This window comes from Microcaecilia unicolor, chromosome 2, assembly GCF_901765095.1.
Source record: "Microcaecilia unicolor chromosome 2, aMicUni1.1, whole genome shotgun sequence".
In the NCBI taxonomy this organism is placed as follows: Eukaryota; Metazoa; Chordata; class Amphibia; order Gymnophiona; family Siphonopidae; genus Microcaecilia; species Microcaecilia unicolor.
The window spans coordinates 256,360,022-256,379,596 of record NC_044032.1 but is presented as its reverse complement, the minus strand read 5'-3'; the positions used below and the strand labels follow the sequence as shown (position 1 = coordinate 256,379,596).

General features: G+C 43.9%; 1 protein-coding gene across 1 annotated transcript; it reads left to right on the top strand.

The window, feature by feature from the left end:
* The first annotated feature begins 17 nt into the window (after nt 1-17).
* Nucleotides 18-19,254, top strand: IMP4 (IMP U3 small nucleolar ribonucleoprotein 4). The gene is made up of 9 exons (XM_030193977.1): nt 18-142; nt 4,118-4,226; nt 4,864-4,947; nt 10,786-10,895; nt 12,932-13,064; nt 13,186-13,340; nt 14,377-14,471; nt 14,732-14,805; nt 18,483-19,254. Exons 1-9 carry the CDS (start codon nt 140-142, stop codon nt 18,593-18,595), a joined length of 876 nt encoding a protein of 291 aa, XP_030049837.1. The 5' UTR covers nt 18-139; the 3' UTR covers nt 18,596-19,254.
* The last annotated feature ends 321 nt before the right edge of the window (nt 19,255-19,575 follow it).

Below are 19,575 nucleotides of genomic sequence, written 5' to 3'. Positions count from 1 at the left end.
GCAGATGATTAAACCTCCTTGCGCTGAATAAAGCAAACATGCGCAGTGGTGGTAGGCTGAGCTCAGCCAATGAGCGGTGAGTTTGTTGGGGGGAGATTGTGGAAGTGCACACGTTATATACAAAGGTGGAACCGCAGGCATGGTGAGTTTATGCCTTTTTTTCTTATAAACTTATTCGTTTAAGGATTATTTCCGTTTGGGAGAGAGATGTGGTAGCCGTGTTAGTCCACTCTTAAAGGTTATCAATAGAAATCAAACAAAATAAAACATGGAAAAGAAAATAAGATGATACCTTTTTTATTATTAAGTTATGTCCAATAAAAAGGTATCATCTTATTTTCTTTTCCATGTTTTATTTTGTTTGATTTCCGTTTGGGAGAAATGGAAAATAGTTATGGTGCTGAGCCCCTTCCAGGGGGTAGATGATCCTTTCCCTTTTGTAATTATAGAGTCAAGACTTTCGTTTGCTCTTCATTGTAAATGGGGAAGGGCATCTTTTTTTCTTTCGTAACTGCAAAGAATTGTACGTATACCCTGCTCTCCCATACTAACCATAAATGTAAATGGCTGAGAGCTGCCCTGTTGTTTCTGTGATTCACGCTATGCTGCCTGATTATTTTACTGATGTTGCTGGTTGGTGTTTTATCTCTGCCGCTTTACTGTACTGATATCACCAACCCCTCTCTGCTTTGGAGCCAATTCGGTGGATGTTGAACATTCTCTGTATTGGCACCACCAGTATCTCTCCGTTTAAGAACTGGCCCAGTGGGTGTAGTGGATGCTGAACAGTGAACACTCCTAATATTGAGCAAGTTCGTTCATTTGTATCGAGGGAGGGTTGATTTTATTTTTATTTTTTATGTATGTTAATTGTCATTGGCACCCTCAATCATTTTTCAGTGTTGGCGTGTGTGCCATCAAGTACTGTAGAAAACATCCCTATTGCTTGGTGTGGCAGCAGCTACCTAAAATATACAACAAAATTTTCCACAATCAAAAATACGTACGTTTAGCATAAAGTGTCAGTCATCACAAAATTGCTTTAAGTTGGGAAGGAAAAAGGCCTCAAAGAGCTCCAGGATATAACAAGTCCTATAGAGCTAAACAGATCATTTGGATCAACTCTTTTTTTTTTTTTTTTTTTTTGTACCCCGAGCTTTCCCACTCGTGGCAGGCTCAATGCGGCTTAGGTACTTATTTGTACCTGGGGCAATGGAGGGTTAAGTGACTTGCCCAGAGTCACAAGGAGCTGCCTGTGCCTGCAGTGGGACTTGAACACAGTTCCCCAGGACCAAAGTCCACCACTCTAACCACTAGGCCACTCCTCCACTCTTCAACACTGGCCACCAAAAAACCTTCCAGGATTGCACTGTTGATTGACCGTAAAGAGTTCCTAGTCTTTATTTAAATTTTTTATTTTTTCTTCATTGTTTGTCTTTCTTTACTTGAACATACTCATAGTGCTAATGGGTTACTACAATACAAGCGGGAGCCAAAAAACTGCAATTGACGAACTGCAACAATATGCCATACAATCGGGTAATAAAGTACCAGCACTTATCTTTTCAGTGGTACTAGTTGATTGCACTGGAATCTCCTTCTGCTGTGTCAAGCTGTTTACACCCTTTAGATGTCCTTAAGCCGACGATGGCCAGCGTTTCGCACTGTAGCTGCTTCAGGGTCTTAGAGACAGGGCAACTTCTGTAGATAAAGCACAGCAACTGGTTATTACCCGATCACTCCCCATTACAATCTTCACCAAATGCCCTCAGTCTTGTACTTGAAGCAGTCATGCGTTCGCACATTGCCTCACTTGACATCTGAGAATCTGGTTGAGGACTAGCTAATATACCTAGTGTGACGTCAGACGCTGTCAGACTAGTGGCCAATCAGTAGCCGTGTCTAGAATCTAATAGAAATGGCACCACTCTATATGTGAGTTCAGGCCAGTCGGCTCAAGGGAACGTAATTTAAATATCCACTTCTGCTCCTGTTGGAGTAAAATCTTGCGAAAGTTGCCTCCTCTTATTGAGCAAAACACTGTTTGCAAAACCACACATTTCAAATAAAAAATAGTATGTTGATACTGTGTGCAATGTGCCACTAGGGGTAGTCCTATTTTGTTCATCTGTATGGCACTCTTATGTTCTGCCATACGTGTTGAAAGGTTCCTTGAAGTTTGGCCCACTTATAGTTTATTGCAAGGGCAAGTAAGGCAATAAACTACATGGCTAGTTTTACATGTCGTGGTTGCCCGAAGAAAGTACATTTTACGATCTACCAGGTTGACAAAAGTCAACGTCTCCTCCATAATAGGGCAAAAAGTACAACAGCCACATCTAAAATTACCTACTTTTACTGAAGACTGACTAATCGTTGTCCTTGGACTCTGTAGAACTGCAGGACTCAAAATTTCTTTTAAATTATTTGTTCTACTGTAGGCAACATGAATGTGAGTGTCTTTAAACTGGGGCAGAGTTTGTACCAATGGATGGCCAGTATTTACTCAGAATAGATGTGATGCGGGGCGAGACAGGGTTGTATTGCATTACATACGTCCACGCATCTTCTGCTGTGGTTGTCGCAATTTTGGGAGCTAATAACTGGTCTCGATGATTGAAGCGTGCTCGACGGTAAGCACTCCGTACTACTTGTACAGGGTAGCCTCTTGCTAGTAATTTATTTTGCAAAGTTCTTGATTGTAGCTTGAAATCCTGGTCCTGAGAGCAAATGCGGCGATGTCTCAAGAATTGGGAAAAGGGCAAACTATTCTTTAATGCCCTACGATGGCAGCTCCCATAATATAGAAAAGTATTTCTATCCGTTTCTTTCTGAAAAATAGTTGTGATGAAACTGTCCCTAGTGTTCCTAACAGTTACATCAAGGAACGATATCTCACTTGAGCTCATATGCATGGTAAAATTGATGCGGGGATGGCATCTATTCAATTGGTAACTCTGATTCGTTCCCTGTCCACAGAAAAAATATATCGGTGAATTCGGACCCAGAGGGCTACGTATTTATATAATGAAGCAGTGTAAATGAATTTCTGTTCAAAAGCCCGCATGTATAAATTCGCTACCGAGGAAGCCATCGTTGCTCCCATCGCAACTCCAGAAATTTGTTGGTCCAATACTTCTCTGAATAGAAAGAAATTTTTCTTCATGGCCAAACTAGCTAAGGCTAGTATGAAAGATGTAGGAACCTGACTGGGTGCTCTAGTGTCCTAAAAACAGTTTAGTACTTCCAAAGCTTCATCTTGTGGGATAACAGTGTACAACGCTGTTACATCTAGGGTTACCATAGTTGATGTGGGAGCCTTATGTTCATGTGCTGTTAATACGCAGAGAAAATGTGTAGTGTCCTTCAAGTTGGAATCTCCTTCACAAACTAACGGTTGCAAAAAAACAGTCTACAAACATTGAAAGAGGTTCCAAAACTGACCCCTGGCTAGAAATGATAGGGCTACCCGGTGGATGATTGAGGGTCTTATGAATTTTCGGAAGTGTATAGAAAACAGGAATTTTAGGGTGTAGAGTATTAAGGAAGTGGCATTCCTTTTGAGTTAGAATCCCAACGTAGGCCTCGCTGGTCAACTGAAAATCTGTGCTTGTAATTCTGGCGTCAGGTCAATCGCTAATTCTTTGTAGTCGGAGCTGACCTGCAGCTGTCTGCAGATCTCGGCAATGTAATCATCTTTGTCCTGGATCACTATAGCCACTATATCACTATGTTGTATATTTTAGTGATTAACATTTCCACACCCACTTTGAATAATTTTTTTAGCAGCTACATAAATACATTGTGCAGGGTGCAGTCCTGGCCATTGGGTGAAGGGGTTGGTGTTTCCTAGTAGAGGATGTAGTGAAGTCATCTTACCCTACAGTGTTTGAATAGATTCCTAGAGGAAAATACACGAAGGATTATTAGGTAAATAGACTTTGAAAAGCTATTGTGCATCCCTAGGAAAGAGCTCCAAGAAATGGATCTGTCACATACTATCTAGTGACCCAGATTGGCCACTGATGAACAGAAGACACCAGATTTGATGGACTGTTGTTCTGACCCAGCGTGGCACATCTTTATTTTCTTAATTGTTTTATTGTTTTTCTCTTAGTTGCGTCGTGAGGCCCGTCTGCGGAGGGAGTACCTCTATAAGAAAGCACAGGAAGAAAAACTGCGTACTATTGAAGAGAAAAAAGAGAAGTTAAAAAGAGCTTTAGATGGTATGGCATTTTTTTCTGTATGTTAATTATAGATGCAATTTTTAAACTTTCAAGACATGCTTGAGCAAGAAAGGGGACTGCATGCATTAAGCAGAATTTATAGTAAAAAAAAAAACAAAAAAAACCCCAAACAACTCCCCTGTTTACTTAGTCGTGCGGCAGTGCTGACACAGCCCATTCAAAGTGAATGGGCTGTGTCAGCACTAGTGTGCGATTTAGTAAATAGGGGGCAAATGTAAAAGAAATATGCCTCAATGTGTACTACTACTACTATTTAACATTTCTAAAGCGCTACTAGGGTTACGCAGCACTGTACCCTGTACTAGCATAGGTTATGTTTTCAAAACACTTACTTACAAAGTTACATAGTAACACATGGAACTTTGTAAGTCTTAAGTGGTTTGAAAAGGAGCCCCATTGTTTTTAAGTTTAGTCATTAGTTACTCAGGGAGATGCAAGAAGAAGAAATCCCAGGATATGAGTCAGTAGAAAAAAACGTAATAAAGAAAAGTGATTATGTAGAATTAAGGGATGTTACCAGACCTCCAACAAACTGAATTTGACTTTAAAAAAAATCTATGGAATATATTTATTTGTTATTGACATTGCAAACACTGTCATTTGGTTTGCATTCTAGAAAATCGCCTCATTCCAACAGAGATTCGTCGGGAAGCACTCTCTCTCCAGAAGATAATTGAATATGATGACAAAGGTGGTGAAGGTAAGAAACCTTATTCTACTTGCCTATAACTTTGTCTCATGAAAGAGCTGTCCTTTTTGTGACTTTTCCATAACTCCCCTTACACTATAATTTAGTGTGCCTAGTAATCCCAGTTGGGGCAGAGGGACATACAAAGACAGTAATACCAATGAAGATATCAATTTATTTGTGATGTGGATTAGGGTGTTGGGGTTGAATTAAATAACAAAGCAGTGGACTTCCAGTGACATCAGCGACTGACATGGCAGCACAGGGTTGAAGTTCCACAGCTGCTGCAAGCAAATGTTTCCCCCGGGAAGCTGAATTGTCACATCCTGAGAGTTGGTGACATAGCAGAGTGTGAGGGATTACCTTGTGTGCACCAGCGATGCTGGGGGAAAAGAGTGGAGGAGGCGAAATTGCAGACTCTGATCCAAGAACGACCTATGATGAGTTGTGCACATGGTGGAGGCATGGCGGCCCGTCGAGACTCAGGCAATAGTGCATCTGTGGAGGAGAGCGCTGGGGATAATCTGCCTCGCTGGCAACGAGCAGTGTTATGGGAGAGGCACTTACAAAGGGAGATCTTCAGGAATGGGTGGCTGAGATGAAACCTTTGTGTTCCAGTCGCTTCAGGGCAAAATTAAGGAAGTAGTGAATGATATTAGGATAGACCTTGCTGAACTCAGAGGCCGTGTGGAAGAGGTTGAGTACTGGGTAGGGTAACAGGAGGAGCTAGTGGCACAGCTACAAAAAGGTCAAGACAGTGCTGGAGCTGCTTTCCCAGGTTGAGAATAACAAAAATTGTTCCCGCAGAAATAATGTCCAGATTGGGGGTACCAGAAATGGATGCCTACTCAGAAGCAGGTCAAGTGGTACAGCAACTATATCGAGAACTGGTGGGCCCTGGTAAAGGCCAAGAATTGGCCAAATCTTCTGTGCTTAAGATTGATCGTCTTCACAGGGCCCGAAGAGAGGAGATCTCCTTCAGGACACTGTTGCAAGCATCCACAATTTCCAGAAGGAACTTCTTTAGCGCAAGACAAAAGCCCATATCTTTTCAGTGATTTGTCACACATTACTCTGCAGGGGAGATGAGCGTTTAAGGAGGTGTTAAGCTGCTTTGTGAAGAGAGAATCAAATATCATTGATTGTTTCCCCCTTGGACTCTTGGTTATCATTGCAGGCCCGCACAGGTCAGCTGCTGGTTAAAGAATGGGTGGTGAAGTGGCCAGCGAATCTGAACCCATCTGCCACCCTGAAAAAATTTGGCAGAAAGTGAATCGCTGTAGCAAAACACGGGAGCATCATCTAATGCGGAGGCTGGAGTTCTGGATACTTAAGAGCCCAAAGTGGTTATGGACTACAGTTGTAGTTACTGCTCCAGAAGTCGTCATATGGAGTATATATATCTCAGAGAGGCTTTGGGTATCCGTATGTGTGGGGGTGGTGAGAGGTGACTTCAGGGAGTGTGATTAGATATGTCAGCTGAGTGCGGGGACGGGGGTCTATATAAGTATTGGAATGGGATGGGGGTATTTGCTATCTGGGGAGAAATGAGAATGCAGGGTTGCAGGCTGATATGGGAAGTCATGTTGAGGTTCAGAGGGAGGAGGGGGATGGAGGTTTTGAAGGGAGGTGGAGATGGGGTATTTGAGGCACTGTTGGCTTAGTGGGGGGGTATCATTCATAGGAGGGGGGTGGTCTGTTCTCATTCTGTTGGGGACATACTTATTGGGAGGGGGGGAGGAGGATAGTATAGCATGAGGATTGGAAAGGGGTTTCCCGGGCATTAAGGTACTGACCCTTAATGTGCATGGCCTAAAGACAGCTGCTTTGGAAAGAATTGCTCAGAGTTAAAGCACAGGTCTGTTTTGTCCAAGAGGCTCGTTTTTTTGGCAGAGGCATGAACATTTGCTTAAATATAGGAACTTCCCATTCACTTTTTTTTGTATCTAATAAGGTGTCTAAGGGTGGGGGGGCATCTTGATTGCTACTGGTGTTACTGTGGAACCTGTTGGTGAGCATAGAGATGAGATGGCTGTTTGGGTGGGGAAGATGGATGGCAAATTGGTGACCTTTGTCAGCTTGTATGCTCCCTTTGTTCATCAAGGTGAGTTTTTCCTTGGGGGGGGGGGGGTCATGTAAAAACTGTTGCAAGTTCAACAGGGCAAATTAATAATAGCGGTCGATGCCAACTTGCCTGTTGACCTAACTTTGGACAGCACAGGGGGAGGTACGAGGGTGCTCAATTAGCGGAAAAAAATTGAGGCTGTTTTTAGAGACCTTTGACTTGGTCGAAATATGGAGAACTCTGCATCTGGGAGAAAGGAATACACCTTTTATTCTGCAGTACACAACACTTATTCTAGTATAGAGTCCTTATGGGGGAGTAAAGGGTGGCTAGGGGTAGTGGACCGGAGCGAGACTGATTCCATCACATGGTTGGATCATGCACCAGTGTGGGGTCTGGTGAACTGAGGGCCTGGGAGAGTGGAAGTGAAATTCTGGAGGCTTAATGATAATTTGCGCAAAGAGGAAAGTAGGGCAACTCATCCAAGAATATCTCCACAATAATGATCTGTGGGAGTATAGCCCACAGACTATTTTGGAATGCCTTAAGGCTGTCCTATGGGGGGAATTTATTGGGATTGCAAAAGCAAAAAAGAAGATGAGGGTGGAGCATGAGGCTAGACTTCGCTTGGAACCTATTGTCCAAGGGGGACAAAATCATTTGGCGAAGTTGCAACAAGTCAGGTCTTAGCTTGGTGAGCTAAGTACTAAGGGGGATACCAAAGAGGAGGAGATCCAACAGCAATTTATACAGTTTTACAAACATCTCTGTACTCTGGAAACCAGAGTAGCTGACCCTGACATAGCTAAGTACCTGAGAAACATATCCCTTTGTTCCCTTACTGAGGGCGTGTTTGAGAATTCTGGAAGGGGTGGTTACGGAGGAGGAGGCCCATAGTGCCATTCAGGCCCTTAAAGTGGGAAAATCTCTGGGCCTGGACGGGTTTACGGGACTCTTCTATGAAAACTTTAGTCATTCTTTAGTCCCTTGTTGGTCCGGTTATTTAATTCTTTTGAACAGGGGGAGAGAATGCCCTAATATATGCGGCTGGCTGGAATTACCAGCAAATCATCTAAACACCAATCTAAAGGGGGCCTAGGTACCACTGACAAACGAAGCTGAAATAACACTGGATTATGATCAGACCATGTGCAGGAGAGAATTTGATGATCTTGCACTAATCCAGGCGTAGAGTGATCCCCAAGCCAGAAATCTATACGAGAAAAGGACTTATGGACAAGGGAGAAAAACGTATAGATTTATCCAGTAGGATTTCTCAAACGCCAAAGGTCTATTAACTGCCACCGAGCAAGAAAAGCACACAGTAGTGCCTGGTCTCGTTGTGCATACTGGGTTGACCCTGAGGAATTATCTAAGTGGGGGGGGGGGGGTCTACAGTCAGATTGAGCCCACTCTGTGCTTTAGTAAAAGTTGATCCAGCTGGTGACAGTTGGTGACAGAAATGTGCGTGGTCCTCATTGGGCCCATACACATTTACTAGAGTGTATTTATCTGTCCCTAAAGAGAAAACTACTAATAAATACCGACCACCCGGATGTCGAATCAGTTTCTCAATTTGCCAAGAACGGGAATTATTAAAGCAATCAAAACCCCTTTTGTCTTAGGTCCCTTCTGATTAGAAGCAAAACAATGTAGGGAAATTTGGGATGGCAACAAAGGTGTTCATGTGCTGGCCTCAGGTGCGTCTCCTGAATCAGGGCAACATCTACCCTCAAACGGAGGAGTTATCTAAATATGAGTTGTCGCTTCATGGGGGTATTCAGTTCCCTCACAATCAGAAGCACTAATGATACATCAAACATCTAAACCTAGAAATATAAGAGAATAAAAGTGATCTACTTCCCAAACCCTCCAGACAACACTCCAGTCCCACCCAACAAACACCCCACCTTCCTCCTCACTCTTTGATCGGCCACACAACCCCCCTACCCCCCCTTCCCCAGTACCCTCCCACCGACCTCGCATCCAACCAAGATCCCCCTCCCACCAGAGAAGAGGCATCTGATAGAGAAAATGAAGCCCAACTCCCGCGTCCCTCCCCCTGACCATCGATAACATAGACACCTAGGTAAAACCGTCTCAGATAACGTTCATAAATATTCTTAACACTATAGAGCCCCAAGTGCGATTGGATCTCCTGCCAAAATCTCTCGGGCCTCTGCCACTGATTTATGCATACGCTCATCTTTATAAAACGCCAGGGCGAAGGGATGGCGCCATCGATACTGAATATCCACTTCCCGTAGCTTTGCAGTGATTGGCTTTAACTCCGCACGGCGCTTTAGGGTAGCAGAAGCCAGGTCCTGGTATATTTCCACAGAATATGTATCCCACTTAGAGTTCTTCCTAGCTGCTTACAGCACTCGCTCTTTGAGATTGTAATCTTTAAAACACACAATAATGTCTTTGACAAGTTATTTCTCATTGAGTCCCAGGCTCCGTGCGCTCGTTCCAAGAGGACCTTAGTGGGTTCCATCGGCGTGCATGTCTCTGTTACCAGCGTGCTGACCAAGCGCTGCACCACCACTTCGCAGTCCAGGTAGTTGGGGACCTCAAGCAGACCACGAAAGCGCAGGTTGTTTCTACAGCCACGATTCTCGAGATCCTCTAATTTCTCTGCCATTTGTTGGCGCCCAGAGCGCAGGCTGGTTACTTGTTGGTCTGATGAACTGAACGCCTTTCGAGGCGGTTGACCAGGTCCCGAATCTCACCCATCAGATCAGCTCCCAGCTGCGCTAAGTCCGCCCGGACCCCCTTCAGGTCTGCCAGAATTTCTCTGAAACAATCATGTAGCTCGGAGATCTACGGTGTATCTCTTTTTTTTTTTTTTTTCCCGCCTCACCCCTGAGAGGAACATGTCTCGGGAAGAAGAGTCCACAACATGCTGCAGGGAGAGTGGGGCCTCAGACATCGGTCCCACCGCGTGATTCGCGGTCGTGCTGCTTGTGTATGCAAACTGGGCAAGACTCGCCTGCATACTCATCTCAATGAAAGGAGACGCTTCGGGTTCCCCATTGTGCTGGCGTCAGTGTGGCATGGTGGGAGACGTGTGCCACATTTGGTTGTGTCCCCACGTGCAAGAATTCTGGGCTAAGGTTTTGAAGTTTGTCTCTTCCCTCATAAAAATCTCATACCCCCTTAAGCTGGAACACTGTCTTTTGCATTTCAAGCCGCACGGTGTGAAGAAAGATGCACATCAGTTGGTTTCGTATGTGTTTGTGGCAAGTAAGCTAATAATAGCTGCGGCTTGGAAGAAACCCACATTACCAGGACTAAGGACAATTCTATGGAACTTGGATTATATATATCTAATGTCTAAGTTAATGGCTTTGTGTAATGGTAAAATATTGGCCTGTTCTCGTATTTGGGACCATTTATGTGCAATGATCTGCTCATCCGGACTCTTCCTTACTCACTCTATAAGGGCTTCTTGGGGGAGGGGGGGGGGTTCACGGTTATGTGGGCTGAAGAATATTGTAAAGCTTCCCGATGATTGTCGGCTGTTCAGTGATTTTTCTGATGAGTTGTTTACTCTTACATAGTAATCTGTTGTATATTGAAGCTTAAATAAAAAAAAAAAAAATAAAGCAGTGGAAAACTGATGATTTTGGAGTAGATAAAGCTAGTACTAAATGGTATGGTGTTCCATGGAGACTAATGGAATGAGGGTTGACTGATCCTAAATTTGGAAGTGGGAATGGGTGAAAGGGTGTTGGCTGGCGCTATTAAGATTTTTTTTTTTACTCATTTCTGCTCTCCTGCAGGTGTCACTAGCTATGTGGATGATGAGTACAGATGGGCTGGTGTTGAGGATCCCAAAGTTATGATCACTACTTCTAGAGAGCCCAGCTCTCGCCTTAAAATGTTTGCTAAGGTGAGTGAAGTATGCGTCTCCTTAGTCTCGACTTTTTCATAACCTGGAATGAAAAGGATCAACAGGAGTTATTTGCACAGCACATAAGCACCATAACCCATTTAACCTGCCCATAATTCTTCCTGATGAATTCTGTAGACCCAGGAGGACTGTTGCATGTATCCACTACCCTTTACATGGAGTCAGAATTAGCATTAGAACATATTTCTTCATCTCAAGGCGTTTTTGTTTGAGGTTTGCCATGCCTTGTTTATATACTTCAGTGGGTATCTGAATACATCTTTAGTGTCTTCTTGTTTCTCTCAAGTTCCACCAAACATTGTTTTTGGTGCAGATCTTGTCCCATTCTGGTAGCCCTCTTCTGAACTGGATCTACTCTGTATGTACCCTTTGCAGAATTGCATGCAGTAATCCTGGTGAAATCTCATCAACAGCCTGACTTTACAAAAGTTGGGATTGCCTTTTTTTTTTTCTCCTTACACATTCTGGCATTCTTCTGGTTCTAGCCATTACCTTGTTTCATTTTTTTTTTTCTTTTAACCTTGAGATCATTGGATATGATCATTCCAAGGCTTTTTTTTCTTGGGGAGATACCAGTTTCCTCCATTTTGCACTACTGTATTCCATTCCCTCAGAATTCTGCAGCCTGCATAAGTCTGCACTTTTTGCACTGAAATGTAGCTTCAAAGCCCTCTTCAGTGACTCAGACTTTTTTTTTCTCTTCCTCCTTTCCATCCAGCATCTGTCCTTCTTTTCCCCCTTCCATCCAACCTCTGCCCTCTCTACCCCTTTTACCCAGCTTCCGCTGTGTCTCCACTTCCATCTAGCCTCTGCCCCCTCTCTTTCTCCCCCATCCAGCATTTGCCTCCTCTCTGTCCCTCATTCCCCCACACCTCCCCATCCTTGCTGTTTCTGCTTCTCTAGACCAGCAGCAGCAAAGCAAGCTATGATTACCACAGGGCAGGACTCATTCACACAGCTGCCGGCTGTGCCCCGGAATGAGGGGGCAGGACCCTCAGCTGCATGTATGGAGAGTCTGGCCCCGCGGTGGCTGCAGCTTGTTTTGCTGCTGCTGTGTATCTAGAGAAGCCGCAATAGCAACTTCAGTGGCGGCGGGAGGGAGGTGGGGAAATATGCTGTGGCACACAGTTTGGGAACCACTGCCCTAAACCCTTGGCAGTCCCTCTGCAGAGGATAGTTTGAGCTTTCACTATCCCTCTCCCCCCTCCCCCAAATCAGTTCAGTGCACTAGGGGAAATTGCAGAGAATGCCTTTTAAATCTCCATACCTTGGCCTTGTGGTTTCTGCTTCCAGGTTTATATAATTCATTAACTCAATCTCCTGGGGCTTTGGCTTTTCTCCTAGTTTCATGGGGGTAGGTTTCTCCAGCCCCCAGAGTTAGGCTGGAAATCTACCACCGAATTCTGCACCCAGGGAGGATCTGCATCCACATAACCTCTCCCCTCACTAATCCTACTTCGGATAGGTCTCCTAGGTGACTGTGACCTACTCTTCCTTCCAGCTCTACTCCAACCCAGGCTTTCTTTTTTCCTGATGTTCCCTGTTCTTCTAGAAAAGGTGTTCTGATATGGGAAAGGTTCCTGAAGCCTTTGGCTTAGGATTGGGGGGGGGGGGGGGGTCATACTCCTGGTTATGACAAAATATAAGAAAGACAAGTAGTATAATGGGTGGGACTCTTAACTATGACAAATCTGCTCTTAAAACATCTCATTTACTCCATAAGAGAAATGTTAAACCAGCAATCTAATGGAAAATATTTTCTTAGCTTCAAAGAAGTTGCATCCCTAACAAGCATAAAGCAATTATTGCTAACAGGAATCACCAGACACTATACATTAAGGGTCAAAACAGGGAAAGTATCTATATCACAGCAATCTGTTAACACAAAAGCTGCCTGCTTGTGGAACCTAAAAGCACTGTGGATCTGTAAGTCCTGTTAAGTACTTCTCAGACCAAGGATTTTGGTCTGAGCTAATCAAGATACTAACTGCCTTTTCCATCCTTTCCTTTCACAGGAAATGAAGCTGGTGTTTCCAAATGCTCAGCGCATGAACAGAGGAAAACATGAGATGGGCGCATTGGTGCAGGCATGCAAAGCCAACAGTGTTAGTGACCTCCTGATTGTTCACGAGCACAGAGGAAAGCCAGGTTAGCAACAGTAGTAGAATTTTGCTCAAAGTATACAGCAGAATTTAAATGCGCTAGGTCCTGTTGGGCTTTGTTTATGTACTCTAGCATCTTGCATAAGCTGTGTTCTCTCCTCTTTCAGATGGACTGATCGTATGTCACCTTCCCTTCGGACCGACGGCCTATTTCACCCTGTGTAATGTGGTGATGAGGCATGATATCCCAGAGCTTGGGACCATGTCAGAAGCTTATCCTCATCTCATCTTCCATAACTTCACTTCTCGCTTAGGACAGAGGGTATAGAAGGGATGTTTGTGTGATGCATGGGTTGTTACTGTTGGTGCCAATCTGTATAACTGCTGTGGCCCCCAGTTTCCTGTGGTAGCTTAGGATTTGATTCTAAACAGAAGGTCAATTCTCTGTAAGCCAGTGCTTCCCAAACATTACCCTTAAAGTAGTGGTTCCCAAACCTGATCCTGGAGGCACACCAGCCAGTCAGGTTTTCAGGATATACACAATGAATATTCATGAAATTTTTCATGCCATGGGAGGTAGTATGTACAAATCTGTCATGAATGTTCATTGTGGATATCCTGAAAACCTGACTGGCTGGTGTGCCTCCACGACCAGGTATGGGAACCACTACTGTAAGTGTAAACTCTGTCTCTGGTGGCGGCGGGGGGGAGCGGGGGGCAGGACATAATCCATACTTCTAAACTAGTCTGATAGGCTGAAAAGGAATAGAACAAGGTTGATCAGCATATAGATGGGTGCACAGGGGTAAGAAAGGATCTGAGATGACATCCTCTCCCCATACAGTGCACTTCCAGTTTCTTGCACACACATCACAATGATCACCCTCATCCCCCAGACCCTGCCAATTCATCCACTTTGCCTCTTTGGTTGGCAAGAAGAGAAGTAACAGTGTTGTTGAGGAGAGAGAGTATTTTCTTGATCTGATATTCAAAAATCAACAATGGAACAGTGACACCTCAAGTGGCTACTGCGGTTTGGACCTTATTTGCATAGGGGTCAAAGTGCTGCATGTTTGGTTCCAGGCTGCAGAGAAGGATATAACCTCCTCCTCTTGGCTCAGCATGGCAGGGACTACCCGTAATAGGCCGCTATTGATCTCCCCCCTCCAAAAAAAAAAAAACATGGTCTGGCGCTTGCTCCTTGGGTGCCGAAGTGTAGCCCTTGCTGTGGAGTTGAAAGAGACCTGATTTTTATTCTCATGTGGTGTTGGTTCTGTTGCAAACTTGTATTAAGTCTAACTGATGTGACTTTGAAATGAACTTATTGAGATTCCCTCCTCTTTACTTTTATGTTTAAGATTTCCAGTATCCTGAAGTATTTATTCCCAGTTCCCAAGGATGACAGCAAACGAGTAATCACATTTGCAAATGACAATGACTTTATTTCCTTCAGGTAAGTGACATTTTTTAATTGAGATGCAGTGATTTTTTTTTTTTTGGGGGGGGGGGGGGGGGAGTATACCAGAAAAGATTGTTTTGATTTCTAAACTTTATATACCACTTATCATAATAAAGCATTAGAAGGTCAGACCTCCTCCTGACCCAATGCAGCTGCAACCTACAGTATTTACAGGACATTGTACTTTCTTATTCTTGCAGTTTAGCTCCTCTCGGAATCCATTAACTTCTGATTTACTGTATTATTTATTGTAGGCATCATGTATATAAAAAAACAGATCACCGGAACATAGAACTGTCTGAAGTGGGGCCCAGGTTTGAGATGAAGTGTAAGTTTTTTGTTTATGTATTTATTTATTCACACTTGACAACAAATCTTTAAGAAACAGCATAAACAATAATCCCCAACCCAATCCTTACAAAAGTAAAACAATAACCCCCCCCCCCATATCAACTTAACAACCAGCATCAACCTCTCACCCCCCCCCTCCAAATCCCAACTGAGATATGACAGTAATAAGCCAAAATTACCAAGCAACCCCCACACAAACTTAAAAAGTTCAAGATATCACCAGTTGTCTGAAATTACTGTAGTGCAACTCATAACAAATCCTCAATTTAGGGTCCACATACATAAAAGCTCGTGCCCTAGAACACTAACTGCAGTGAACAAGGTAAGATGAACAGTGCTGAGAAGATGTAGGAATTCTCAAGGGATTGTAGGGAGATCAGAAGGTCTTGAGATGCCGAGCTCTGCCCCAAACAAATTGGCTTGAAAACCATACAGAGAATCTTAAACTTCGACCTAGCAGAACTTGGCAGCCAGCATAATGAGGACACAATAGGAGTGATGTGTTTGAAAACCATCAGTAAGCAGGTGGCCATATTCTAGATGACTTGTAAGCGATGGAGTGGTTTCTTAGGCAAACCTAAGTATAGCCCACTACAATAATCCAGAGGTGGTCGAGACGTGGCCCACCATTGAAAATGTTTTACTTTTTTTGGTCTCGGTGATTATTTTTATTAAAGATTTCAGTAATTACAAGAAATGTGATGGGACTGTACAGGTCTTTACTTGCCATCATCTGCTGTTACTATGTTATATTAAATGAACTGGTTTTAAAAGAACACAAAAAAAAACTATCAGTAACAAAACAAGTATCTCCAGCTCTCCTACTCCTAACCTATTGATTAGCAATCTGCATCCTCCCCCCACACATAAGCTTCCTCCAGCTGTTCTCCGTTTCCCCTCACCCCCAGAAATCATCAACCGATAACATTGGAGCCTAGACTTCATGATTCCAGTATTGTTTGAAGTAACCGCCACTCTTCTCCATCTGTTGTGTAACAGAGCAGTCGCATATCAGCCAAGATCTCCATGGACTAGTTTTCCAAGCAGATAAAGCAGGGGCATTTTCACATTTCTAGTGGGCTGCTGTTTCACACCTGGCAGTGGATAATCCCATTTTCTCAATGCGCTTCTTTCTCTTCTCCATCGTCCAACCCAGTAAACAAATGTTTAGATGCATATCCACCCGTATTCTCCCCTTTATTTCTCAGTATGTCTGTAACTTGTGCCCAAAACTCCTGGGTCTTCAACAAGCCCACCACACATACCAGTATGTACCAGGTTCTTCACATTGCCTCCAACACCTGTTCAGGGCTCCCAGGTAAATCTCTTTAATTTTGTTTGGGGTTAAATACCATCTTGTTACTACCTTATAAAAATTATCTCTTATAGTGTCACTGGGACAAAACTTGCTAGCTGTAAACACCCTCAGCTATTGAGATTTATGAAGTTCTTCCCCTAAATCTTGATCCCACTTGTGCATATAGTATAAAGTCCCACCCTCTCAAAAAATTATACAGAACTGTAATGGCCCCCTTTTGGTTTCCAGAAAAAATCCCAAGTACTTTTCCAAGTGTTTCTGCCCCCTCTTCTTCCCCTATCACTCACTTTGCCTACATATAATGCTGAACATGCATAACCTGAAATTGATGCCCCTCAGCTAACCTGTATTGGGCCTATAGCTGAATAAATTCAATAAAATCCCTATCCTCTAAAACAGTAGTTTTCAACCCAGTCCTCAAATGCCACCTGGCCAGTTGGGTTTTCAGGATATCCACAATGAATATGCATGAGAGAGATTAGCATTCACTGCCTTCTTGGTATGTAAATCTCTCTCATGCATATTCATTGTGGGTATCCTGAAAGCCTAACTGGCTAGGTGATCCCTGTTTGAAAACCTGGTTTGAAAACCACTGCTCTAAAACATGATCAAATCGAATCAGACTCCTCACTTCTCAACGTTTATAGATTCTCCATACCATCCCTTCATAAAATCTGGCTCGTACCCAACAGTGGCGTAGCTATGTGGGGCCACGGGGGCCTGTGTCCCCCCCAGATTTCTTCTGGGCCCCTGTTTTTTCTGGTGGAGGTCCCCAACACCTGCCAGCTGAAGCCTTCATCTAGCGGTGCCAAGCATTGTCTGCCCTGCTGTCTCTTCCCCTCACGTACAGCATGCTCAATTTCACTAAAAGGAGTGTGCAGGACATGAGGGGAAGAGAGAGCAGGGCAGGCAACGCAGAGGCGCCGGAGACCAGCGCTGGATGAAGGCTTAAGCTGGTGGGGGTTGGGGACACCCCACCAGCCATGGTATTTGAGGCAGCAGGGAAGGCGAGGTGGGGGGTGGGGGGGCAGACCAAAATGTGCCCCTCACCTCGGGCTCAGGCCCCCTCCCACCGCGAGGTCTGGCTACGCCCCTGGTACCCAAATGCCGCTCTGACAGAGAATGAAGTTCCCTTCCCTCCACACCTCCAATAAATGTCTTGTAAAAGGATTCTGGAGTTTATTCCACGGCCCACCCATCCTGCAATTGAATTTTATGCGGCCTGTGAGACCATGGGAAATATACATAGAAACAGTAGTATATCCATTCAAGATGTGTGTGTTGCATACCCCCCTGTCAGGCCCTCCCTTCTCCCTCCTGCCACGTCTCTCCCTTCCCTTCCTGGCCCTGCAAAGCTCTTGCAATTCCACTCCCCCACCCCAGTGCCTTAAAATCACCTCCAGTCTTTGTCTGTGCAGCAGCGCTCATAAGTGGCCTGCACCGGGGCTTTCTTTCTGAACCATTCAGCCCTTTCTGACGCAACTACTGTTCTGAAGGGCAGGATGGTTCTGAGAGAGAGCCCCGGTGCAGGCTGCAGGAAACCTATGAGTGCCACTGCTATTGCCCAGGCGAAGACTGACTGTTTGTTTAGTTTATTAAAAATGTTATATATACTGCCTTTTGCGGGGGTATCAGAACAGTGTATAAAGCAAATTAAAAACAGGAAAGGAGAAAAGAAAAAAAACAGGCTGCTGTTCCAGGCCAGGATCATCAAAAGGGGTGGCAAATGGGAAAACTAGTCTAAAAAAAGTGATCTTTCAGGAGAGATTTAAAACAGAAAAAGGACTGGAGGTGATCTTAAGGTAATGTGAGAGTTTTGTGGGGCCAGGCCGGGAAGGGGAGGGAGAAAGGAGGGTAATGCAGCATGAGAAGCACACCCTGTCAAAATTCCTGGCTACACCACTGCACAGAAAACTTCATTAACTAGATTTATGGCAATTTTAAATACTGTATTTTGCAAATCTGTTCAGAATAGCCACTCTAGTATTTTGTTTCCATCGGTTTTATTTAAATTTTTACTTATCACAGAAGGTCTGTGGAGCTCAGCATTTCCATTTCTGAAATGACATAATGCTGCTGCCCTCCCTGCAATAATATAACTGGTTTGTGATAAAGGCATGGATCATAGTAGCAAAATCAGACAGCAGACAGAGAGGCTTTAATTGCTGTAGCAAAACAAGAATGACTAGTTTTGGAATTTTCTCCTCTAAAGTTAACTGAGAGTCCGAGGATACACCTTACCTTCAGTAGCACATTTACATTATAATTGTCTGTAGACTAAGCCTCTCTTTTTTAGGACAGTGGGGAAAAATATTCTGCTGTTTTTTTTCTTACAGTATATATGATTAAACTGGGAACCTTGGAAAATGAGAATACGGCGGAGGTGGAATGGCGCTGGCACCCTTACACACACACTGCTAAGAAGAGAAAATTCCTCAGTGTGGAATAATCTCAAGTTTCATATGCCTTTGTAACAAAGTTCTCTGCAGCCTTCCTGTTAGTTAAAGACTTCATGTACATACAAAGAGAGGACTGGATCATATTGGTCTGTAAATACTTTATCTGTATTTATACAAAAAGGGGTTCATGCTTTCTACAGTTGAACAGTGCCCCCCCCCCCCCCCCCTTCACCACCACCACCACCACCACTGTATCATTGGGCAATATGAGAGAGAAATGTTGCTGCACGTTAATCTAAATATACCTTGGTTGGGAAGTAGGACTCCTTGCTAAGTGGCAGGTGAGTATGTCCCAGATGCCTCTTGGGAGATTCTTTCATTATCAAAGTGCAAATGGTATTATATTGTGCCCTCTGGAAGTCATTTCAAGCTACGTTGGGCGTCTAGTCTAACTCTCCCTGAGGACACAGAGTATGGGAAAGGGCAGTATTTTACCACTGTCGGTGAAGTTTTTCATTTTATTATTATTTATTTATGAATTTCAAATATACAATCACAAGATTAAACTCTTGTTTAAGCAACACAGAACGAAAATAACATAAGGTATAATAATGAAAATATTGAGAAACCAAATAAGTACATAAGTAATGCCACACTGGGAAAAGACCAAGGGTCCATCGAGCCCAGCATCCTGTCCACGACAGCGGCCAATCCAGGCCAAGGGCACCTGGCCAGCTTCCCAAACGTACAAACATTCTATACTTGTTGTTCCTGGAATTGTGGATTTTTCCCAAGTCCATTTAGTAGTGGTTTATGGACTTGTCCTTTAGGAAACTTGTCCCTTAGACCACAATTAGGCAGGGAGTGGACTCAAAAAGCCAGAAAAAAAAAAGCAAAGAAGATATAAAGAAAAGCTTAACAGGTTTAACCCCCCCCCCCCCCCCCCTTCCCTTAATAATTATCCAGTTAGTCCAGCAGTTCAATACTCAAAGAATCTTCTTATCCAGAAAAGACCTTAATTGCTCTTGGG